At 39.3% G+C, this 23,382-nt stretch overlaps 1 protein-coding gene across 1 annotated transcript in view; it reads left to right on the top strand.

Annotated features, from left to right (window-relative positions):
* The first annotated feature begins 3,086 nt into the window (after nt 1–3,086).
* tapt1a (transmembrane anterior posterior transformation 1a) overlaps nt 3,087–23,382 on the top strand; it is a 33,507-nt gene continuing 13,211 nt past the window's right edge. Inside the window, exons 1-7 of the mRNA XM_062425390.1 lie at nt 3,087–3,276; nt 12,981–13,111; nt 15,312–15,430; nt 20,247–20,409; nt 21,152–21,287; nt 21,944–22,041; nt 22,412–22,481. Of these exons, the coding sequence (XP_062281374.1) occupies nt 3,087–3,276; nt 12,981–13,111; nt 15,312–15,430; nt 20,247–20,409; nt 21,152–21,287; nt 21,944–22,041; nt 22,412–22,481 (907 nt within the window). The remainder of the gene's footprint in view (nt 3,277–12,980; nt 13,112–15,311; nt 15,431–20,246; nt 20,410–21,151; nt 21,288–21,943; nt 22,042–22,411; nt 22,482–23,382) is intronic.

Below are 23,382 nucleotides of genomic sequence, written 5' to 3'. Positions count from 1 at the left end.
GTGTGTGTGTGTGTGTGTGTGTGTGTGTGTGTGTGTGTGTGTTTGTGTGTGTGTGTGTGTGTGTGTCTAGGAGAGAGAGCGAGATTTATATCCTGACTGTGTTACTTGCCACTGCCGAATTCTACCCGCATTTGGTGGGTGGGTAGATGCTGTCAAACCCTGATTGTAAGTCACTTTGAATAAAAGTGTCTGTTAAATGAAAGTAATGTGATATAGTTCACCTATTATTCAAAAGGTGGTGACATTTATTTATTATCCCACTGACACAAGGCTACAATACATCACTTTCTGATTTCAAAAATGAAATGAAAGCAGGTAGTAATGACCACTGTGCTTGTGTCACAGAATCAAACTGTGTCAGTGGCATCATATTGATTTTATTCTGTCTTTCCAGACATCACATATTTGTTATGCTGTGGTGAACACTTAAGTACCATTACTCTAGTTGTACTTTGATGGTGAGGATGACCTGAGGATGGATTTCCAAGTCACACAGGGTGCTGTAAAAATGTTTATAGCACTGGTATGCACCAACAAGACCTATGGCTGGAACCTGCGCTGGAGATTCTTATCTCCTTTTAATGGCTGGCTCATGGGTCATCCTATAGTGTGGTTTGCCTTTGCTGTGTCAAATATCAGCTATGTTGTCCTTAAAGAGGCACAGAAGATAGTGGACAAGAATAAGTTCTGCATCCATTTATCCCAGCTTGAAGCGCTGGATGAGGTCGGAAAGGCTTTGCTGCACTAGCACAGCAAGATGCCTTTAAAACCTGTGTGGGCTCAATTGACGGGTGCCATAAGGATCAAGGCCCCTGCAGGTCCTGCCTCCAGAGACTGTATAAACATGAAGCTGTTTTGTTCAGTCCAGCTCCAGGTAGTCTATGACAGTAGTGGTACATTTTTAGATCCTTTCGCAGGATGCCCGGGATCAGTCCACAACACACACAATAGTGCTAACAACAGCTGTCTCCTCACAGAGTAGGGGATGGGTACCCCTGCATGGAGAAGCCAATGTGTATCCTAACACCCAATAGAGAACCACTGCACAGCAGAGTCCAAGACTGCTATAATTTTCATCATGAAAAAATCAAAACAAGGTGCTGCAGCATTTTCTTCAAGACCCTGGAGGTGGGTTCCACATTTGTGCTTGCAATAATAACCTGCTGTGCAGACCTCCAAAACATCTGCTTAGGAGTTTGGAACATTGACGAGGCTGTGCAGGACACATGGAGGGTTTGTGGATCAAGCCCCTTGTGCTGTTGAGATCAGTGGTGTTAGGTCTTGGGATCAAAACATCACTGTATTTTATTAACCACTAATAGTGTGACTTGTTTATATCTCTCTGACTTCCCTCTCTTTCATAGGTCAGTGGTTCAGTGAGGAGAAACACACTGGTGGGCTGCAACTCTGCATGAGCCCAGGTGGTCCAGGCCCCTGCTGGACCACAATTATTTCTAATTGGGCACACATGTAAATAGCGCACACATGTAAATAGTTGCAATCTGCAATGTCTTATTTTTTTGGATTCATCCCAAAATATTTGGAAACGGCAAAAGAAAAATCTGACTATAGAGATATATTTAATCACTAATAACAAAAAAATACTCAAAAATAAATTAATTCATTAATCTCCATTGGAGACAAGAAACTCATATTTTGTTCAACCAATTTTAAAGAAAAGTTCACTTATTTTCTCATTCTGAATTCAGCTTGCAGAAGTGGATCTATTTTATCAAGTTTTGCAGGGGAGCTCGGCGTTTCCCTCACTAGAAGCAGCCTTGGCCCCTCACTCCTGTCTGGATGAAGCTTGAGGGATGGGATCTGGCCAGGTGGAGGGGTAGACAGTGTTCCCCCTCACACTGGATTTCAGTAGGCTCTGGTAGACAGCTGGCTGTGTTGGGTTAGTCTTCCCCTGTGTATGGGGCAATGAGCACTGGAGAAGTTATGGATGGTCTTGAGCCAATTGTCTCATGCATCAGGGGAAACCACTGCCAGCTGCCTGCTGTGGCCTCTTCCTGACCAGTCCATGTTCAAACCTAATTAACTGGTAGTAGACGCACGCCAACATTTTCAGTCCTTCTAAATATGAATACATTTGTTCACAAAATACATACAGATACACATAAAAGAAATGTATTTGTTAAGACTTTATCATAACACATTCCATTTAATCTCAGGCCAAGTCTTGAACCAGGAAATACAAAATAAAAAAATCATTCAATCAATTTCCTTTTTATTTTAAATATCTAGAAAGGAATACATTTATTGGATAGATTTTTACATGTAGTTCTCTCATTTTGATTTATAGTAAACAAATTTAAAAGGAACAAGCTAAATGTTAAGCCAATGTATGTCTATAAAGTGAGAAATCCAGAAACATGTTCCATGTGGTGTGACTTTCCTAGTGTTGTAAAAACATTTTCTGATTTGTTTGTTGCCCTCAGGCAGACGTTACAGGACAGTTAAAACAGGGATAAGCAATAACTACTCTAAATGCTCCAAAAATCTGATCCTGTAATAACTGCAACAACAATTTTGAGTGTAATATTAGGGGGAATCATGCAATATTGATGGCAGTGAGTGGAATGTCTTTTGTGTTTGTGTGTGTATTATGTGTTTAAGTTAGTTTAGTACTAATTATCCATTTATTTTATTCTTTTATAAGCAACTTCTTTAATTTTTACCTATGGTACCTTAAAGATTGCTTTCAATTTTGTTGTACATGTATGTTGATAATAAAGATTCTATTCTATTCTATTGTATGCTATTTATTACTCATACACTCAATGCCATCCATATAAGGCATACACTGAAAACTAGTGACTCATGTGTGTCATGTTGTTTTTTACAGCCATTATTACATTAGTTCTAATAATCCACGTCAATTAAAACATTATAAGGTAAACTTTTCTTATTTTTTATATATTGTAGAGACTCAAAATAATATCGTATTATGTTATTTTTTTAATTAACAACAACTTAAATGATGTGGTTGTTGTTTTTTTGACTTCTTTGACGTAACGTCGCTGGTCATGACGTTGCTCACCGTGACGTTGCGCAGGGTGACGCGACGGCCAAAAGTAAAGATGGCGGACTTGTCGGGGACCGAGCTGTCAGAAGAGAAAGAAGCAGAAATTGAGCTTAAAAAAAGACAAAAACGACCGTGGGATGATTTGCACAAGTCGGGCAAAATCGGCATAACCCCCCCGCTGCCAGAGACGCTGGGATTTTACGATATAAGCGCTGTCAGGAGGGAGCGACGAGATCTGTCAGCAGGTAAAACGTCGGGTCCCCCCTTAAAAATGACACTCCTGAGCTTTAGCCACAGCTAATAACACCTTCAGCAGTAAACATGGGTCAAATACTGTATAGGGTAAGGTTTTTTTTAAAGTCGTGTAGCATTGTGACTGTCGTGCCTTCACCAATAAGTTTAAAAGTAGCAGTAATATTAAAGCGTGAGTTAAAAAAATGGCTCATGAGCAGCTTGTTGTTGACAGTCAAAAAAAAAAAAAGAAAAGTCTCTCCTGTTTTTACTCACTGAACTTGCAGTGAACTCAAAACAACTCTGGCCGACACAATACAGACATTACTTTAACCTAGGTTTGGATCCTTCTCCTTTACTTTGGAGCTACTGTAGTAGTTATGTGTAAAAGTTTAGTTTGACATGGCGCCGCATGTTACCAACTTTACCAACCCCCCACCCCCCACTCTGAGTTGCTTAACCTGATCCCCCCTCAAAGCATACTTTAACCCCAACCAGTTATCTTCCCTTATTGAGATGTGGTGGAAGTATAGTAACAAAAAAAGGGGAAACTAAAAAAACTGTAACCTTGCAAGATATGTATGTTCTCTGAGCTGATGAAGTTAAAGGTTGGGTCTGTCTTAAAACAACAGTCCTGTTTTCCAAATGAACACTGTAATCATCCCTCTCTGTTCATACTGGCTATTAAAAGATCACTTCCAAATGCACAGTCAATATAAGTGAACTACAATGTGTTTTAAAAGTTCATCTGAAGCTTATATGAGACTTCAGCACACTGAGTTAGTCATATATAAATATATGCAAGATATGTACTTGATTTGACTTTTTTATGATTGAAGCTTCATATATTAGCTTCAGATAAACTTTTAAATACAGTTTTTACTTTAACCCCAACTAGTTGTCTCTACCACGCCTCAGCGAAATGATGACCTAACTTAAACAACAGAGGTGGTGCTATGGAAAACACAGCTCTAACAATAAGGGGGGGCATTATTTGAGAGGGGGAACTGACTTTGACATAACACCTGTTGCTGCTTAACTTTAGGCACTTCAGTGAGCATGAAAGCTAACTTTACATGTTTCATATTCCCTCTTTGTGTTTCCCTGTTGAGCTGTCGTGGAAGTATAATAACAAAAAGAGGGACACTAGCACTAAAAAGACTGTAACCTTGCAATATATCTGTAGCGGCTAAATCTAAAACTTAAAGCCACTGAGAGGCTGCATAGACAGGCTAAGAGTAGTCGACGCGCTGGCTACTGCACGACTATAACTTGTGTCTAGTGAAACAAACAGCTTGCTGATTTCCTTCTTGATTTAATGCGTATTTTATTTCTCACAGTTTCCTGGATATTCAATGACATGCAAGTATCCATTGCCAGTGCATATAAAGTTCATTCAGCTGTGCCACAGACAACAAGACAAACGTGACGGAGACCGGAGCGGTCGAAAAACTGTGTGCTCCTCCGTCTAGCAACACCTGACACCTGTCAGAAAGTTCCCACCTATACAGAAATGTACACCCATCACCATGAGGACACCTACTGGCCCAATTTGGTACCTTCCACACATTGACATAGAAATGGCTCCTACATACCAGCCCCTAATTGTAATGGATACCAGACATACAATTATTTTAAATGCAAACCATGGAGCCATAATCAAAATAATACATGAACACATTTTACAAAATACTTTCATGTACCACATACAAAGGAACTGAGTTGACCTGCTAATCTGTAACCTCACAAAGTAAGCAAAGCTTTGTCACAGGACGTTCAATGATACTAGACTTTGTTTGCAAACGCACTGAACGCACAAGTCCCCTTTTATCCTGAAAAGCCTCCAAGACTTTTCCTAGTGGCCAGGAGCCTCGTGGGGCAGTAGCATCCATTATGACCACAATATCTCCAGGCTTAAGATTCCTCCTTTCCTGGTTCCATTTTTGCCTCTCCTGCAACAGAGGTAGGTATTCCCGTACCCATCGTTTCCAGAAAAGGTCAGATATATACTGGACCTGTCTCCATCTTCTTTTTACATATAGATCATGTGGCTCAAACAATCCAGGTGGTAGGGATGGTCTTCCTTTCATGAGCAAGATATGATTGGGAGTGAGCGGCTCCAAATCGTTTGGATCATCTGAGAGTTTGGTGATGGGCCGGTCGTTTAAGATGGCTTCAGCTTCACACATTACTGTTTGAAGTCCATCGTCATCCAGTCTCTGCTGTTGAAGCACTGAACTCAGAATCCTTCTCACCATGCGGATTACACGCTCCCAGACTCCACCATGATGTGAACCTGCTGGAGGATTGAACCTCCAATTAACTCCATCCTTCCGCAAAGCTCCTTGGATTTGTGCATGATTCAACGATGCGAGTGCCTCCCTTAGCTCTCTCTCTGCTCCAATGAAGTTGGTTGCATTGTCGGACTGAATATGAGCAACTTGACCTCTCCTGCAGATGAAACGACGCAGGGCATTGATACATGCATCTGTATCCAAAGAGTTAGCCACCTCCAAATGGACCGCTCTGCTGGTTAAACAGGTGAAAACCACACCATAGCGTTTGACTGTGCCTCGTCCTTTGCTCACAACAATTGGTCCGAAATAGTCAATGCCAACGTTGGTAAATGGTGGATAATCAGGAAGAATCCTTTCCTTTGGCAAATCTGCCATTTTTTGCTCCCCCATTCTTCCATTATACCTCCTGCAGAAACCACACTCTGTTATGACCTTTCTCACCGCTGAGTTGGCACTTGTGACCCAGTAATTCCTTCTCAGTGTGGACAGCGTGTGATTGCGCCCACTATGGCCAAGCTGCCTGTGAATGTGCCTTAGGATGAGAGTAGCAACATGTTGATCCTTGGAGAGGAGAAGTGGATGCTTAGTTTCTTCTGGCAGAGAGCCCTTAGTCAACCGTCCTCCAACTCTCAGAAGCCCATTATCCAAATATGGGTCCAACCTGTAGAGAACACTGTGTCTGCTCACAGTAGCTTTCCCAGATGACAGCGCAGCAATCTCTTCTCCAAATCTTTGTTGCTGGCAGTACTGAATGATGGCAAGCTCGGCCTCCAAAAGATCCTTCGCTGACAAAGCTTGTCCCTTTGGCCTGTCTGATTTTAGCTTGCTGGTATTGGATGCCTCTGCCTCACTCTTCCTGCGACATCTTCCCAGCAAAATGCCTTTCAGCTCAAGGAACCAGGCAACAGATACCTTGAGCTTCATCCAACTTGAGAAGTAGGCCATTAGCCGCCCAGTGGCATCAGGTGAACCCTCCACATTGATGACATTCACCATGGCTTCCTTCTTGACCTCAATGTCATCTGCTGCTATCGCAGTCTCTACCATGTTTGCTGACCAGTCCTCTTCTGGTTCATACAAGAACTTTGGACCCTCAATCCACCTATGGTCATGAATGAAATCTCCAACTCTCATTCCTCTCGATGCAACATCAGCAGGATTTTCCTTAGAGCTCACATACCGCCATTGTGCAGTTCTAGTGGCTCCTCTGATAGTCGAGATCCTGTTGAGGCATGTTTTATACTCCTCATAAAACTGCTCATTTCTTAGGAACTTCCTTTTCAGACCAAGTGACCTTTGTTTCACGACGGAAAAGTTGTTGCGCAGAGACACATCATCCTTCTTAAAGGGCAACTTCAAGCTGTAATGACCCTTTTCAGCAATCTCCATGAACCTCATGTCCTCCCTTGAGAGCCCCTTTTCCTCTGTAGCTCTCTCATTAAAGTCATGGTTGTACTGCTCACTCAGCATTTTTTCCAGTCTGCTCACAGAAATCCTGTTGACAACCACTGACGGGACCTCAGCTTCCAAGCTGCTGCCGTTTCCTTGCAAAGTGCCATTAATAACCCATCCCAGTGCTGTTCTTATAGCATACGGGCCTTCCCCTTGGCTATTTACGACCTCCCAAGGTTCCAACATCTTGGGAACGTTGCTTCCAATCAACAAATCCACATTAGCCTTTATGCTGGGAATTTTTACCTTTGCAAGGTAGGACCACTTTGCCAGATCCTCTTCCGTCACAATGTTGTCCATGTTTACAGGCATCTTCCTCTGGGTGAGTACTTCAGGAAGTTTATAGAAAAGGTTAGTCTCCAAACCAGCTATTTCCACGCCAGATAGTGAATATGCTGGGACAACCCTTTCCTGTCCCATAGTTTGTAGGAAAAAATTGGTTCGCCTACCAGCAAGATTGAGCCTTTGCATAAGATGTTCTGAACAAAAGGTGGCTGTACTGCCAGGATCCAAAAATGCATACGTGTTTATGATACGGTCTCCCTTGATGGATTTAACTTGGACTGGGAGAATGGAAAGAAGACAGCGATCGTCTCCAGCCCCTGTATGACCACAAGTTTTATGAGATGCTGTGATGTTGCATACAGGCTCCTTGGAATACTTTGTGTTTGTGTTACCTCTGTCCCTTTTGTCAATATGAAGCACACTGGGGTGGGTTTGACTACAAACTCTGCAGGTCAAACGCTTGTCACAGTCTTGACTCCTGTGCCCAGCACCTAGACAGCCGAAGCAAAGCTCCTTTTCCATTAGAAAGCTTATTTTGTCTCTATGTTTCTTCCTTTCAAACTGCTGACATCCTTCCAATAAGTGACTTCCATAACAAAACACACAAGTTGACTTCACTACAGAGCCATGTGCAAGTGAATCTACCTTTAAGCCTCTGGAGTTCTCCACTGATTGCACTGGTGCAATGGTGGTAGCAAAACTTTTTCCTCTCATCTTACTCACTGGTTGTGACTTCATCCTATTGCTGACCTTAGAAGTAGATGGTCCAGAAGGTGCATCCCGAATGTCACCAAATAGAGGGTCAGATAGTATTCGGACATGTTTTTCAATGAACGCAACCAGATCCTTGAAAACAGCTCTATGTTCAGATGCTTCCAGTATGTCATGTGCAACAGTCCTCCATCGCTCTCTCAGCTTAAATGGCAGCTTAGACATGACAGCTCTCATGGTACTTGGAATGTACAATTCCCTCATGTAATGCTGCTTATCCATAACATTACAACAAGAACGCAGAAAAAGAGAGTAAGCTTGTAATGCATTTACATCCTCTGCCTTTATTGCAGTCCAAGCCAACACCTTTTCAATGTATGCAGTGGCGATCTTGTACTCATTGCCAAAGTGTTCTTGAAGCAGCCGTTTTGCTTGAGCAAAGCCATACTCTGGAGCCATATGCTGGCAGCTCCGAACCAGTTCCCTTGGCTGCCCTCTGGTGAACTGTTCGAGATAATACAAGCAATCACCTCTGCTGACCTTCTCCTCCACTCCTTGCTCAAATGCTCGCTTAAAGGAAATGTATTGAAGAGGATCCCCATCAAATATTGGAATATCACGTGCCGGTAATAACATTAAACGTTGCTGATGTACAAGAGCTGCTGTTATTTCATTCTGTCTTTCCATTATGGCACAGATGTTTCCAAATTGCCCTTCATCCTTTGACTGAGGGACTAACAGTGTGGGTTCCAAAGGCTGTGAAAATGCATCCAATTGAGCTGTGCATGACTGACTAGCCTCCTGTGATAGCATAGCAATTTGTGGAGGGGCATATGTTGGCAATGACCAATTCTTTGGCTGTCGTTTGCTCTGCTTTACAGGTCTGTACTCTTTTGCCATTGGGTTGAGACTATTAGAAGCTGTTGCCTTTTTTTGCTTGTCCAGGTAGGAGTTCATTGCATTTGATGACGCTTTAGAACCACTTTGAGTGCCAGCGGCCTGTAGCACTGCTAATTTAGCAGCAGATGCAGCTAGCTTTGCTTCCAGCTCGAGTTGTTCCTTTTTCCTTTTAAGCTGTTGCTCTTGTTCCTCCAAAGCATGCATTTTCTGTAAAGCTGCCACAAGAGCAAGCAACTCAGCTCTTTCAACCTCTGCTTTAATTCTTGCAGAGGAAGTAGTGCTTGATTTTCCACTATGTGAGCTTTTTCTGCTTGAGTGTTTGCTAGCCACATTTGAAATACTGTCCTCGGGATTCACATCATCATCATCATCGTCATCATCATCCTCAACATCATCATCATCACCCTTTAAAGTTAGTTCAGCACATGAAACCCATTTTTTCACATGAGAAATACATTCATTATTGGATATCATTTTTGCTTTGAACCATATGTTGTGTTTTTCTTTTTCATCATCAGGTAAAATACACATCAAAGAATCATGAATACCTTTGGCTTCATCACACAAATTGACAAGATCATCAAGAGCACCTTGAACCTTTACTTTGTCTTTGCTTTGCATAAGCACCTTCATTTTTCCTCTTCAATTACCTGCTTTATTTAGCTTAGCTTTCCTAGTAGCTTGTAACCTATCACACTTTTCAGCAAAAGCTTTAACAGTTAGAGTTACAACACGTTTTGGTTTGTCCTTTTGCGTACCAACGCCATTAGTATTGATGTTCGTCTCAGCCGATTGCGCAATAGCCTCAGCTGGCTCACTCTCAAGTTCACGCGCATCCATAATGATTTCCCCACACGCGCAAAGTTCATGAAGTTAATTGTCCTCCCCTTAGACCACCAATGCATTGGATTTAAGCCCCGATTGTATGTAGCGAACAACTGTGCACTTAAACATGAATGGCCATTCATAAATTTGTAGCGCTACTACTCACGGTGGGCGCCATGATGATCCCGGTGAATGACTCCTGTGCCGCCGGCGTTTGAAGATAGACTCCCGGTGTCCTCACGCTGGCATGGCCCGGCTCCACAGAAAGGTGGTGGATGCTGACAGCGTTAGCTGCCTATGGCCGGCTTACCGGCGTCCTCTCGCAGACAGCAGTATGCACACAGGTGGACTTTCAGGTAAATACAGTGTCCAATATTAACGCTGATGTCCGCTTTCCAGGATCCTATCAGCTGGAAACTACAGCATCGTCTGCTACCTCTAGTGCCGTTCCGGCATCATTAAGCAGTTTTTCGACTTGAATGTAGCGGCTAAATCTAAAACTTAAAGCCACTGAGAGGCTGCATAGACAGGCTAAGAGTAGTCGACGCGCTGGCTACTGCACGACTATAACTTGTGTCTAGTGAAACAAACAGCTTGCTGATTTCCTTCTTGATTTAATGCGTATTTTATTTCTCACAGTTTCCTGGATATTCAATGACATGCAAGTATCCATTGCCAGTGCATATAAAGTTCATTCAGCTGTGCCACAGACAACAAGACAAACGTGACGGAGACCGGAGCGGTCGAAAAACTGTGTGCTCCTCCGTCTAGCAACACCTGACACCTGTCAGAAAGTTCCCACCTATACAGAAATGTACACCCATCACCATGAGGACACCTACTGGCCCAATTTGGTACCTTCCACACATTGACATAGAAATGGCTCCTACAATATCTACTTAATTTGACTATTTTTTATGACTGAAGCATCATATTAGCTTCAGATAACCTTTTAAATACAGTTTTGCACAGAAGAAGAGTTGTGGATTGTGTCCCACATCCCTTACATTGTATATGCATTATGAAAACATCCTCTAATGGTCAGTATGAACAGGAGGAATGATTACAGCAAACCTGTTTCAGTGTTGATTTGGACACCTGACTGTTGTTTAAAGACAGATTGAACATTTGTGAAGCCATCCTTTTAAGACATTTTGCCACTGCAGTTGTTTTTATCACACTTTATCACCATATTGGTGCCTGTATACCATTTTGTTAGGGTCATGCATTTTAATAGTTGATATAGCAAAAAAGTGTGTAGGCCTGAAACCATGTTTTTGGCAATCAGTCTCTTGTTTTGGTCACTTTTAAGCAAAACTCCTAAGATACCATCCTGGTTCCTGCCTCTCCTTCTTTCTCTTATATGATGAATATATATTATATATGAATATATCTGGGTTATTGTCTGTTGGCTGGAACAGGCATGTTAGATATTTTATTAACAAATTGATTTATGGAGAAAATAAACAGCAGATTTATCATTAATGAAAGCAATAGTTAGTTGCAGCCCTACTGTTGTGGCATCTCACCAATATGTTGTTGACACTAGAGCTGCAACAATAGTTAAACCACAATTATATTGAAATCGATTAATTAGTTTGAGCAACAAATAACATTTCTCTGGTTCCAGCTTCTTAAATATATTGAATATTTACTGGTTTCTTTAGCCCTGTATAATAATTCACTGAATATATTTGGTTTGTGGACTGTAGGTTGCATCTCGCGCTTTGGGAAACAGCGATCGACATATTTCAGCATTTTCTGAACTTTTAAGGACCAAATAACTGAAAGCAAATTTATCAAACTACAGCTATTTTGAAAATTGATTAATTAGTTTGAGTAATATTTAGAAGAAAAATGTTAATGTTCTCTGGTTTCTGCTTCTTAAATATATAGAATATTTTCTGTATTTAGGTGGTGGACTGTTGGTAAGGACAGAAGAAGACATTTTAGGGTGCATATTGCGATTTGGGAAACAGTGATCGACATATTTCACCATTTTCTGAAGGAAATAATCAACATATTAAATGATAATGAGAATAATCGTTAGTAGCGGTCCTAGCTGTCAGTTTGTGAGACTGACAGGCCACAATCTTCTGCACGGTGAAAGCACATTTATCAACATTTTTCACCTTATCAAATCATTATGTAGCTAAAAGTCCTAACTGGGTCATAGATCGGGTGTGTGTGTTACCCATAAGCATACTTTATGGGCCCCACACACACACTGAGCCTGCACATTGTTCATTTATTTAACCGTTATTCTATTTTATGTGAGTGTATGTTTGAGCAGAGTGAATGGAAACAGTTTTCTTTTATGAGAGATAGCAAATGTCATTGTATATGAACATGCAATAACAATAAAGGCATTCATCCATTCATATTAAGTTGGGTACACACCAGGAAAACAACACTAAAGAAATAAATAAAGGCATGCTTGTGGATACGAAATTACTTGAACCCTCCGCTCTGTGTGACTTTCACAGCAAAACTGTTGCAAAGTTCAGCCAACACTACACCGTTAGGTCACGAGATGCTGAATGCACAGCGTACTCAACTCTGTGTTGAGCTCATGAAGTGTGACATGTTTGACAGGTTCTCACAGGTTGAAGTCAAGTGGAAAATATCTGCAGACAGTATGGGGGGCATTTAGGGTAATGACAGCCTGAGACGGTTCAACACAGACAACAGCGACTGCAGAAAGAAGGGAAAGCAACTAAAAATTTGTTTTTAGTTATGTATCCCGAGTTTTTTTTATGAACCTTCATTTTAATTTAAAGAGTTTCTAAGTTTAACCTGCACCATAATCTAATCAGAGTTTTATTTTGAAATGCCCTTAAATAAGCGACATTCCTCTCTTGATTCAAAGGTACAGTGTGTTACAAGGCAACAGTGACTGCATTGTGATATCAGTAGTGGAGTAGAGTAGAGGAGTGGAGAAAGTCCATGTTGAAGTTAAAAACCGCTCTATGTAACTTAACTGTCTCTCATTACAGAGGATCAGGTGAGGCAGGATATACATACAGAACTTCACGAAGCATGCTCAGCTTTATGCACTGAATCAAACAGTGAGTTAAGAATATTGCCAGTCCTCCAGTTTCCATCGTCCAGAGAAGTTTCCTCCTCTTTCACTTTGCGGTGTTACTCTCCAAAAGGTTGGCGCTCTCATTGTGTCGATAGCGGTGTGTTGTAATTGTTGCAGACAATGGCCTTGTGCTAACACTGTTTTTGCTCCCACGTTGTTCCAGATCCGTCGTTGACACGCTTCATTTGCACAGAGCTCACAAGAGGCTACTTCCTGGAGCACAATGAGGCAAAGTACACCGAACGCAGGGAGAGAGTTTACACATGCATGCGTATTCCCAAGGAGCTTGAGAAGGTACGGTATAATATAAGCCCTGAATGCTGCCGCCCCCTTTAAACCTCAGTTATCTCTGTCTGGTCATTCATAAAACAGCACATACAAGACATGGCCATATTATTATTGTATACCACAAAAAATATCCCATTACTTTTTACATTTAGCTTCACAAATGAAAAGCTATAGGTTTTCTTTTTTTTTCTTCTTTTTTTTCTTTTAATTTTCTTTTATTTACACATAGTCTGTGTAAATAAAATAAAATAACCTCCTTTTAACCTCAGTTATCTCCCTTTGGTCATTCATATAACAGCAGACACAAGGCACAGCCATATTGTCATATTATTATATTATAGACCACAAAAATAAATCCAATCACTGTTTTAAATTAACTATTTGTTTTCTTTTGTTTTCTTTCCTTTCCTTTTGTGTTGTTTTGTTTTGTTTTGTTTTTCTTTTCTTTACTTTACTTTACTTTACTTTATTTACGCATGGTTTGATTGCAGCTTTAAAACATAAATTTAGACTTGGTTAAAGTTTATATTGATCATTATCTTTAATTTAATTTATTCGATGACTAATTATTTAGAAAGTCATATAAAGATGAATTAATAATGACAGTAATCATTAGGGGCAGACCCAACTCCACCTACATCATACACATATTATTTTTTTATATTAATAATATATGTTTGTGAAGCAGCAGTGTGTAAAACAGCATTTGTTTTGCCACGTGCTGTAGAGTTTATTTTTGTTGTTCTTCTCATGAGCCAGCAGGTGGCAGCGTTGGAGTTCATCTGAAGTGCATCAAACTTAATGCAGTCTCTTTTCAGGAATCAGCGTTTTACATCACCTCTTGTTAATTATCATATCTTTATTGTATAATAATAATAATAATAATAATAATAATAATAATAATAATAATAATAATGATAATAACAATACATTATATTTATATAGCACTTTTCACAGACTAATGTCACAAAGTGCTTTACTAGAGATAATATAAAAGATGTAAAAACATATTACAGCAGTCCACACAAAACAGACACACACAATGATAAATATAAATATAAACCTCTGACCTGTTTAAAATAATGTTGCATGTGATGCATTAAAAAGCATAAATCAGCTATTTAGGCTTTATGTTTATATATGGGGTACAGATCTTAATCTATTTTCAGAGTTACATAGACTCCATTTCTCAGCATAAATGAAGTCCTAACAAGTGAGCCCAGGTTCACGTCGCTCTTTCTGGCTCGGTTTTCCCCCTCGGCCGTGGGGCAGGAGAGGAATGTGTGTAAACATAAGAGAACTCAGTGCCTTGACTATGTTAAGCAGCACTAACCAACTTTGTGGATACCTGACAAGGCCCCCAAGAAAAGTCACACAGCATCTACCAATGAGAGACAAACCCTCCCACCAGCTTCTACCCAATACTACAGCTCAGTGCTGTCATGTTTTCTCAGTTAGCAGTGGGTGTCAGAGGACATCAGATGCTTTTTTTTAATGTACTGCTCTTAGAATATTCCTTCTAAAAATGTCAAGGAAATGGCTTATCAAATATGGGAAAATGTGAAGGTATGTGCCTGCTGCTTAACTGATTTTAGGCCTGAACCTTTTTTTTAGTGGTTTAAGTGGCTTTCGGCTGGCTTTTCTTCTTCTACTCAAAGTGACACAAAATAGGTGAATGACTCAAAAAATGTTAGAGTTGGAAGTGTGTTGATTTGATGAGCCTATAGTGTTTCTCTCCAGATGATGATCTAGTTTTATGTTTATTTTAATGTATAGTGATTGAAATTTAAAACCAGTTTACTCAGTTACCTATAATATTGTACATTTTTAAAGTTAGGTGGATGTAATGCTTACTCACTGTATTGTTTACACTGACAATCTAATTTCTTTTAGTGATTATTAGCTTTTGGCTGGCTTTTCTTCAGATGCAAACGAGACATGAGAAAGAGAATTACTCAAAAATGTTTAGTTTCTCTCTCTTTATTTTAATTTTAATGTACAGTGCTTGAAAAACAAAATTAGTTTTATTCAGTGAAAGTTGTACCTCAATTAACTACCTAATATTTTACTCAGGGTTGTTGTTCAGCATGGAAAAATCTTTCTATATTACACATTTTTAAAGGCGGGTGGATGTGATCCCTACTCACTATTATTTACACTGAAGATTATTGTATGACTCAGATGTGTTTGTGTGTAACTTTTACAGCTGATGACATTCGGCTTCTTCTTGTGCGTGGATGCCTTCCTGTACGTCTTCACTCTGCTGCCCCTAAGGGTGCTGCTGGCCCTGCTCCGCCTCCTCACCCTGCCATGCTGTGGCTTCAGGTCAGAGCCCACACATGTACACACACACACACACACACACACACACACACACACACACACACACACACACACACACACACACACACACACACACACACACACACACACACACACACATTGTGTCCATTGTGGCTCAGCTTTGATCTGTAAAATGTTGAAAATTACATTTCATGTCAATTTAATAGAAGGAATGGCACTAACCTCTCATTCAGTAACTATTACTATGCTATTTTTTGTTACCTAAATTTATATAACACCATCCTAAATATACACAAACAGCACAGAGGGAAGGAGACTGAATGGCTGCCTGTGAGTGTCAGCACAAGAGATAGACGTTATAGATTATAGGTCAAGTCTGTTCTGATTTCCTTATATTAGAGTATTTGACCCTGAACGGTATGTAAGGATTAACTGAATACAACGTGTCAAAAATAGAGACTGTTGAATCTACTGTGGGAGTCAAAATCATGTATGATTAAATGTGCAACCTGACTGGTACATATAAGAAAAGATAAAAATGTAGCTCTACATATACATCAGATGAACTAAATATAATATAGGTGCTCACACAAATGCATTCATACATACGACCCTATTGTAAAACTTGTGTTCAGATTGTTTTGGTTTGGTACATGAGCATGATTTGTCTAAAAATAAATGCAACACTTGCCTTCTTCCTTTTTAAATGTTGTTGAACAGTCTGAAACATTGAAACATTATGAAACCTGCATGAAAAGGCCTTGCAAAGTATGTTTGTATGTCCTCCTTTCAAACATTAGTTACTACTTTTAACAGAAAATGCGAGATATAAAGGCATGATTTGATTGTATAGTTTCTATACACGGTTTTTGTAAATAAGAAATGGTTTAATCTATTATATAAATTTAAGATTAGGCCTTTTTGCTCATTCTGATATACTGCTTGTATATCAGCTACTGTTTCAAGGTTTGGCTTATTAGTCGTCTACCTCTGTGTTGATCTCTTGCCCATCATTATATCAGGTGTTTCAATTTTCCCATTCAGGTCTGCAAAGTGTTTAAATCTATTGGATAGAATATTACAAAACCATACTGGTAGTTTAAGCCCAGCTCTGTGTATCTTTCTGTCAGGTCACAACTTCACATATGGTTTTATACTCTTATGTTGTAGTATATAATCTTTTGATATACACAGTGAGTATTTCCACTCTAAACACATGTTTACACAACCCAGTACTCTATGAATCATTAAAAAAAGAAAAATTGAATAGCTGTGCAGTAAGCAAACAGCTTCAGGGTATAAACACCTAAACCAACCAATGGGCACCCCCCCCCCTGTCCTCATGCCCGCCTCACTGTCTGTCTGATTCTGCCCTTCCCTTCCTCCCCCTGCAGGGCACGCACATGCCCCTACTGCAGAAGAAGCAGGTACGCTCCCATGAGCCCATCGAGGCTGCATTAATATTACCACTGTCCTGAACTGGCCTCCACACTCATTCACCAGTTTCTCCTCATCTCCATCGTCGTGTCTGTTAATATGTAGAGCTTGGCCCCAAAGCACGTGATGTTTAATTGTCGAAGCCACAGCAGCCATGTTGGTTCCTCGATTTTTTTATTTTTTATTTTTATTTTTTTTTCAAACCCATCCAGGGAGATTTGCTGAGCATGCGTGCTCATTCTCATCCCCATGTTGCTTGTCAGTGACACAGCTGCACATGCTCAAACTGGAGGGCTGCCTAATAACATCGCTGAGCAGCTCTTCTGGAGCAGTTTGGAGCTCTGTAGCCTTGACTTGAAGAATATTTCTCAGCAGTATTATAAAAGAAGGAAAAACTCTGATTATTCACCTTCCCTTGTACAGATATCCCCAGCTGCTCCACAGAAGCAAAACAGATATTTTCTTCTTCTGTAACAAGGTTTTACATCAGAAAGCTCCCTCTTGCTTAATGCATACTGCTAGGGTAATACAGTATGGAATGGCACATAGAGACGGCTACTTGGAATGCAGCACGATAGCCGACTGCACCAAAACATAATATTCATGTGTGTTATGGAGATAATGCTTTTAGACCGGAGATACTGAGCACTGCTGCTAGCAGTTTTGCATCCAGAGAGCAAAAATGTGTGTTTTCACATGTTGAGGAGAAGATACAGTGAGAGGAGGTCGCTCTGTGTTTGTACCTTAACCATCTGAATACTAAAGCAGATATTTACCAACATGTGTTTTTCTTTTTTTGTAGGGAAGTGTAATAGTGTTGATTAGAGCTGAAATAATGAATCCATTATTGATGAGTTAATTGACAATTAATCAATTGATCATTTCAGTTTTTTACTCAGCAAAAATGTCAAAGTTCTCAATTTTATATCATTTTAAATTAAATATCTTTGGGGGGGTTTTTCTTGGCCTCCAGGAATTACTACTAATTTGTTTTTTTTGCCACAGTGTTTTTATAAACTTTTCACATGTTTGTATACCACCGTGTGTATAGTAACTGCTCTATGAACATGGAAAAATTTAAAAAATTAAATAATAATGAAAGAAAATACATACATATATTCACATTTTTGTATACACATCTCAAATATCTCATATATCTGATTTAATTATTTTTTTACCCCATTACTATTCCGTTTTATACACCCCTCACTCTTTTATCTTCTGTTACACTTCCTTTAATCTAGGAGAGAACACGTTTATACCTTTTTATTTATATATTTATCTACTCTTAGTTACTGCTGTTAATTAATTAGTGAACAAAAGCATTTAAATCAAGTGATAAATATCAAAAAAGGGGAATACATGAATATTTTGACCACTGGATGGAGTCATAGCAGCAGGAAAGCAAACTAAAGGAACTCGGGGGGAATCTTAATGATATTTGATTATAGCCCATTTTATCTGCATCTTCTCTTTTTGTGATTAGCATAGATACTGTATAAAAGAAAACACTAAGGGTTAATGATTTTAAACTAGGGTCAACTCATCATAATTACAGGAAATAAATGGTACATTCAAAGTAAACTCCAACCATTCTTTTCTTCCAATTCATACGATGGCAATCACTGTCTTTTATGCTTCGGACAAAAAAAGGCCCATATCTTCATTTCATCCTGTTCTCTTCGCAGCTCTGCGCTCAGCTGCTCATAGATTCAGCCGACAGTGAGACCCTTGATTAAGCTAATTTACACATCTTCTCCAACACAGGCCTTTTTTTCTTCTTTTTTTTTTTCTCAGGTTGGAGTCAGCTCTTAAAATACTTCAGATATCAGATAACCACCTCTTCCATCTGAAATATGATCTCTTTTCCTTTCTTGTGTGTTTTTTTTTGTTGTTTTAAAAAAAAAAAGTGTAAAGTAAGGGGGAGCACTGTTGACACGACGCAAGATTAATCAACAGTCGCTTAAGTTAATTAAGGTAATGGTGGCTGCTAGAGTAGTTCATTGTTGTTCTGCTGTGTCTTGTGCATTAGTGAGTTGGTCCAGGATTAGTGTGTGTGTTGTTTATAGTGATTTCATGGGAAATTTGACAGCAGTATCTGTAGAATAGTCTTTAACATGAAACAGCACTGTGAAAGTTATTGTAACACATCAGAAGTCACCTTTCCCTTCATGAAAACCCGAATATTATTGAATATATATATATATAATACTGAATTTGTTAACAAGGCAGCCTGTGTGGTGAGTAGATGAAAGATATTTTTAATGCTGTAGTTAGAAAGTGGGTGCAGACATGTAGACCAGTCACAGAGCTGCCATGGCAAATATATTGGAATTAAGCTCTCTGGCTGTTCCCAGTTATCCCTGTCATAGTAAATACTAAATAATCGGCCCTATGGATTTGTCAGCCCTCCTCTTAACATGCTCCCAAGCTGCCACTGACAACCACTGCCATTAATTATAAAGCTTCACATGTTTGAAACACAAGTTATTACCCGTAGAAGACATGCTTTGTTGTTCCGGCATTATGCGACAGCTTAGCCAGTGTGTTTTTCCTCCATCAATTCACCCAACTCCATTAGAAACATTTCTGTCCAAAATGCTGTTCCTATTTTTGTGATGCAGGTGAGATATTTACCAAAAAAAAAGGATAGATTTTCCATGCTCAAAATGGTATGATTTTTTTAGATGCACTGTGGGATGTTTGGCAGATAAGAATTTAATCATATAAGAACAGATTTAATAAAGAAACATAGAGCCCAAACAGAGAGATATTAAATATAAATGGTGATCTTATGAATTAGATTTTTTAGTATAAAGCAGATACTAACTTCAATATTTCATAATGTGTTTTTGTGTTATCATTGCATGTTCCCATTCCCCTTGTGTGGAATATCTAATTTTGAACAGAAATGGACTATTTATCCCTGTATGTGTTGTTCTCCTGTTTTCCTTGCATGAGATGAATAGCAGAGATCTTTCGTGAGCAGCAGCATTAGTCAGTGATACTGTTCATCTGTTCTTGTAATGAATCCTCAGACAGCTCCCTCCTCACTTGGCTTCTTTCACTGTGCGTCAGTAGATCTCAGTATCACTGAAGTTTATAAAATAGTGTCAGTGCTGTAAATGCATGTATGCTTTCAAATTCATACATAGCTCACTAAAAAATGTATGTTTGTCAGCATACATGTATATTGTAATAGTGTAAACAGATGTAATTGTTCACTTAGATGCTATATTGAATGCTTATGTTGTGTGCATGCGGATATACAGAGTATACTGCACTGTGTATCTCAGCATGCAAGACTGCATTCAAATACACTACAAGTTGTAGAAATGTGTCTAAATAACCATATACAGTTACTATAAGTGAATGTTTTTGTGTGTGTGTGTTTGGTTAGTGGGTCCCGGCTGCTGCAGCCAGCACAGGTGTGCGACATGCTGAAGGGCCTGATCCTGGTGCTGTGCTTCTCCATGATGCATTATGTAGATTACTCCATGATGTACCACCTGATCAGAGGACAGTCGGTCATCAAACTCTACATCATCTACAACATGTTGGAGGTACATCATATGTTTTACAGTACACACTCAAATCGCCTCATAGTAACATGTATGTGTCCAGTATGCAGCATAATGGTGCTTAATAGCTGTGCATAGTGATGCTGAGGCTGCAGATTATTGTGATTAAATAATGCAATCAGGTGGTCTGATCACTTGGTTACAGTGAGAAAGCAAGTGAGATAATGTAGAGTTAATATTAGCTTATAGCAGATGTATCCATATTGGTATATTAATTGACCTAGAGGTGGAAGGAAATTGCAGGACAGAAATGCCAAGTATATCTTTGAGATCATTTAGAAACCATGTTGCTAGGTAATCAGTGAAATTTGCCATGACACATTATTAAAGCCTTGGTAGACATTTCTAGGAAAGTCTTGATATCAAAAATGTTGAGGTGCACATTTGCTGCACATTTGATGTATTTGGGGACCCATTTCTATTTGTTATATGGTTATATTTGTTGTGTGAATAGTACTTAATGTAACTGAAAGGTGATACAATTGAGATCTAACAGCGAAATGCTTAAAATGTAAATAAAGCGTGTGATGTAATTTCAAAAGAAAAAAAAAAACAAGGATGAAAAGGATGAAATTCATATGGGTTTTCAAGCTGAGTGACAATAATCTACCTGAGATCCTAATATTAGCAACAAGATGTATAGATACTGGTGAAAAAAAGAGAACTATACATCTGTTTGAAGCACATACTGATTGATTAAGTTCACCTGTCCTTCCTCTGTCAGGTAGCAGATCGCCTCTTCTCCTCCTTTGGTCAAGACATCCTGGATGCTCTCTACTGGACAGCTACAGAACCCAAAGAACGGAAAAGAGACAGTATAGGAGTCATCCCTCACTTCTTAATGGCTGTCTTTTATGTTTGTATCCTTCTTGTTCAAAGGCACAGGCTTGACGTTTGTGAAGTAAGCTGATATTATATTTTGTGATTGACAGTTGACGTCTTTCCTCTGTTTCTAACTTTCCAATGATGTAAAGTCTGATGAAATGCTCATAACTATTGTGTGACTTGTGAGCTCTGTGACCATTAGAGGGGATGAACAAAGTCTCTAAGCTCAGCGTGACAGTCACTACAATTCATTTTATTTTATTTTGTCCCAACTAGACAGACTAGAACTTAAAAAACATTTTTGAATGTGCTTTTTTTGTGCCTTGAATTTGAACAAGTTTAGTTCAGTGCACTATGTGTATATTTAGTTGTCTTTAACACAAGTCATTCAGATATACATTCCAGGTTTTTGTGACTGAACTGTTAAGATGATATTGATCTTGGAGTGTTTAAATGCTTACATTTAATAATCTAAGCATGTAGCTGATGCTTTTACTATACAGAGTGGCAGTGCAGAGGACAAATTACTTCTGATGGTCGCAGCTGGACTGCTTTGAAGTATTGTACTTGTGGTTTTGGTTAGAAGGTAGTCTGTTTAACCAGTAAGCTGCATTGCTTTTAACTAGATTTTTATGGTTCAGTGCTAAATGGCTTTTCACATCCATTGTTTTCCTGAGTGAACGTCCATTAGTCCTCCATGCTATCCTCATCATGGTCCAAGCCTCCACCCTCAATGTCGCCTTCAACTCACACAACAAGTCCTTGCTCACCATCATGATGTCCAACAACGTTAGTACCCCCCACCACACACACACACACACACACACAAACACACACGACAGCCGGTCATATGCAAACCTACTACTACTATTACACAAGTGCACACAACAATCTGTCCACAAACCGAAAAGCCTGATGTGATTCTTGAAGCAGCTACACATGCACACAAACAAAATATATGCACATGTGCCTGCAAACCGCATTTTATTTGAATAATATGTATGCTGATGTATCCCAGGAAGATGGAACTTGACATGCCGGTGATGAAATGTTGCTGTTGTAGCTGCAACATGGCAATTTATCTTTTTTTTATTTTCAGGATAGTATTTATGACTAACTGCATTTCTTTCTTTGTCCTTTTGTGTTTTCTTAAACACAGTTTGTGGAGATAAAAGGAAGTGTGTTCAAGAAATTTGAGAAGAACAACTTATTCCAGATGTCCAACAGTGGTAAGATATGCATTGTCTTTTCCAAAATCATTCATTTAATTCATTATTATTAGTGTTGATTGCAGTGGCGTAGCTGGGCTGTATTCCACATGGGTTTTGAGGTCAAAGGGGCCCGCCGCACACACAAATAGAGGACAGAAAAAAAGCCAAAAAAGTGCATCAAGAATGAACCATGAGAGTGATTAGAATTGCAATAGCCGCCTTCTTTTATTGCCAACCATTCCCCAGACCCTATACAAACAGGCAAATTAAATTAATAAATAAATGACACACATGACCAACATAACATAAATAACACTTTCCCAACGCAATCCAAATACAAATAAATACACAAAATAAAATTACAATAAAATAATTAAAGGTGCCATTACACTACCAGGCATAGAAATCTTCTCACTAAGAATAACTTTGATAAACATTGGTAAACATAAAAGTGCAGCTGCATGAGAGAAAAAAGGGCTATTGAAAAAATACAAAATAAATGATCCCCAAAGAAATCTAAAACAAAAGCAACCAGACTTGGTTATTTGTCTAGGAAGACGTTTCACCTCTCATCCAAGAGGCTCCGCTTCATCAGTTCATGTACGCATCTGACCAGGCTGGGACTGTTCCAGTCTTCCTAGACAAATAACCAAGTCCAGTTGCTTTTGATTTAAATTTCTTTGGGGATAACGATGACCTGGACAAATGAGAATATTCACAGGCACAAAATAAATGAGTTTGCAACTTTGCATTACTGCCACTACTGAGCTAGAACTGTGTTTTTCTGTTCTTCATTCTGGCAAATGTCTCAACAACATTGTTAAAGTTAGCCTTCTCAGAAATCTCTCTCAATGAAAAGTAATGCCAGGTTTGAGAGACGAGACTCACTCATTGTTGAGCGCAGGTATGACTTAATTAG

This window comes from Scomber scombrus, chromosome 9 (assembly GCF_963691925.1).
Source record: "Scomber scombrus chromosome 9, fScoSco1.1, whole genome shotgun sequence".
NCBI lineage: Eukaryota > Metazoa > Chordata > Actinopteri > Scombriformes > Scombridae > Scomber > Scomber scombrus.
Note: the sequence above shows the minus strand (reverse complement) of the source record. Positions and strands in the feature narration are given on the sequence as shown.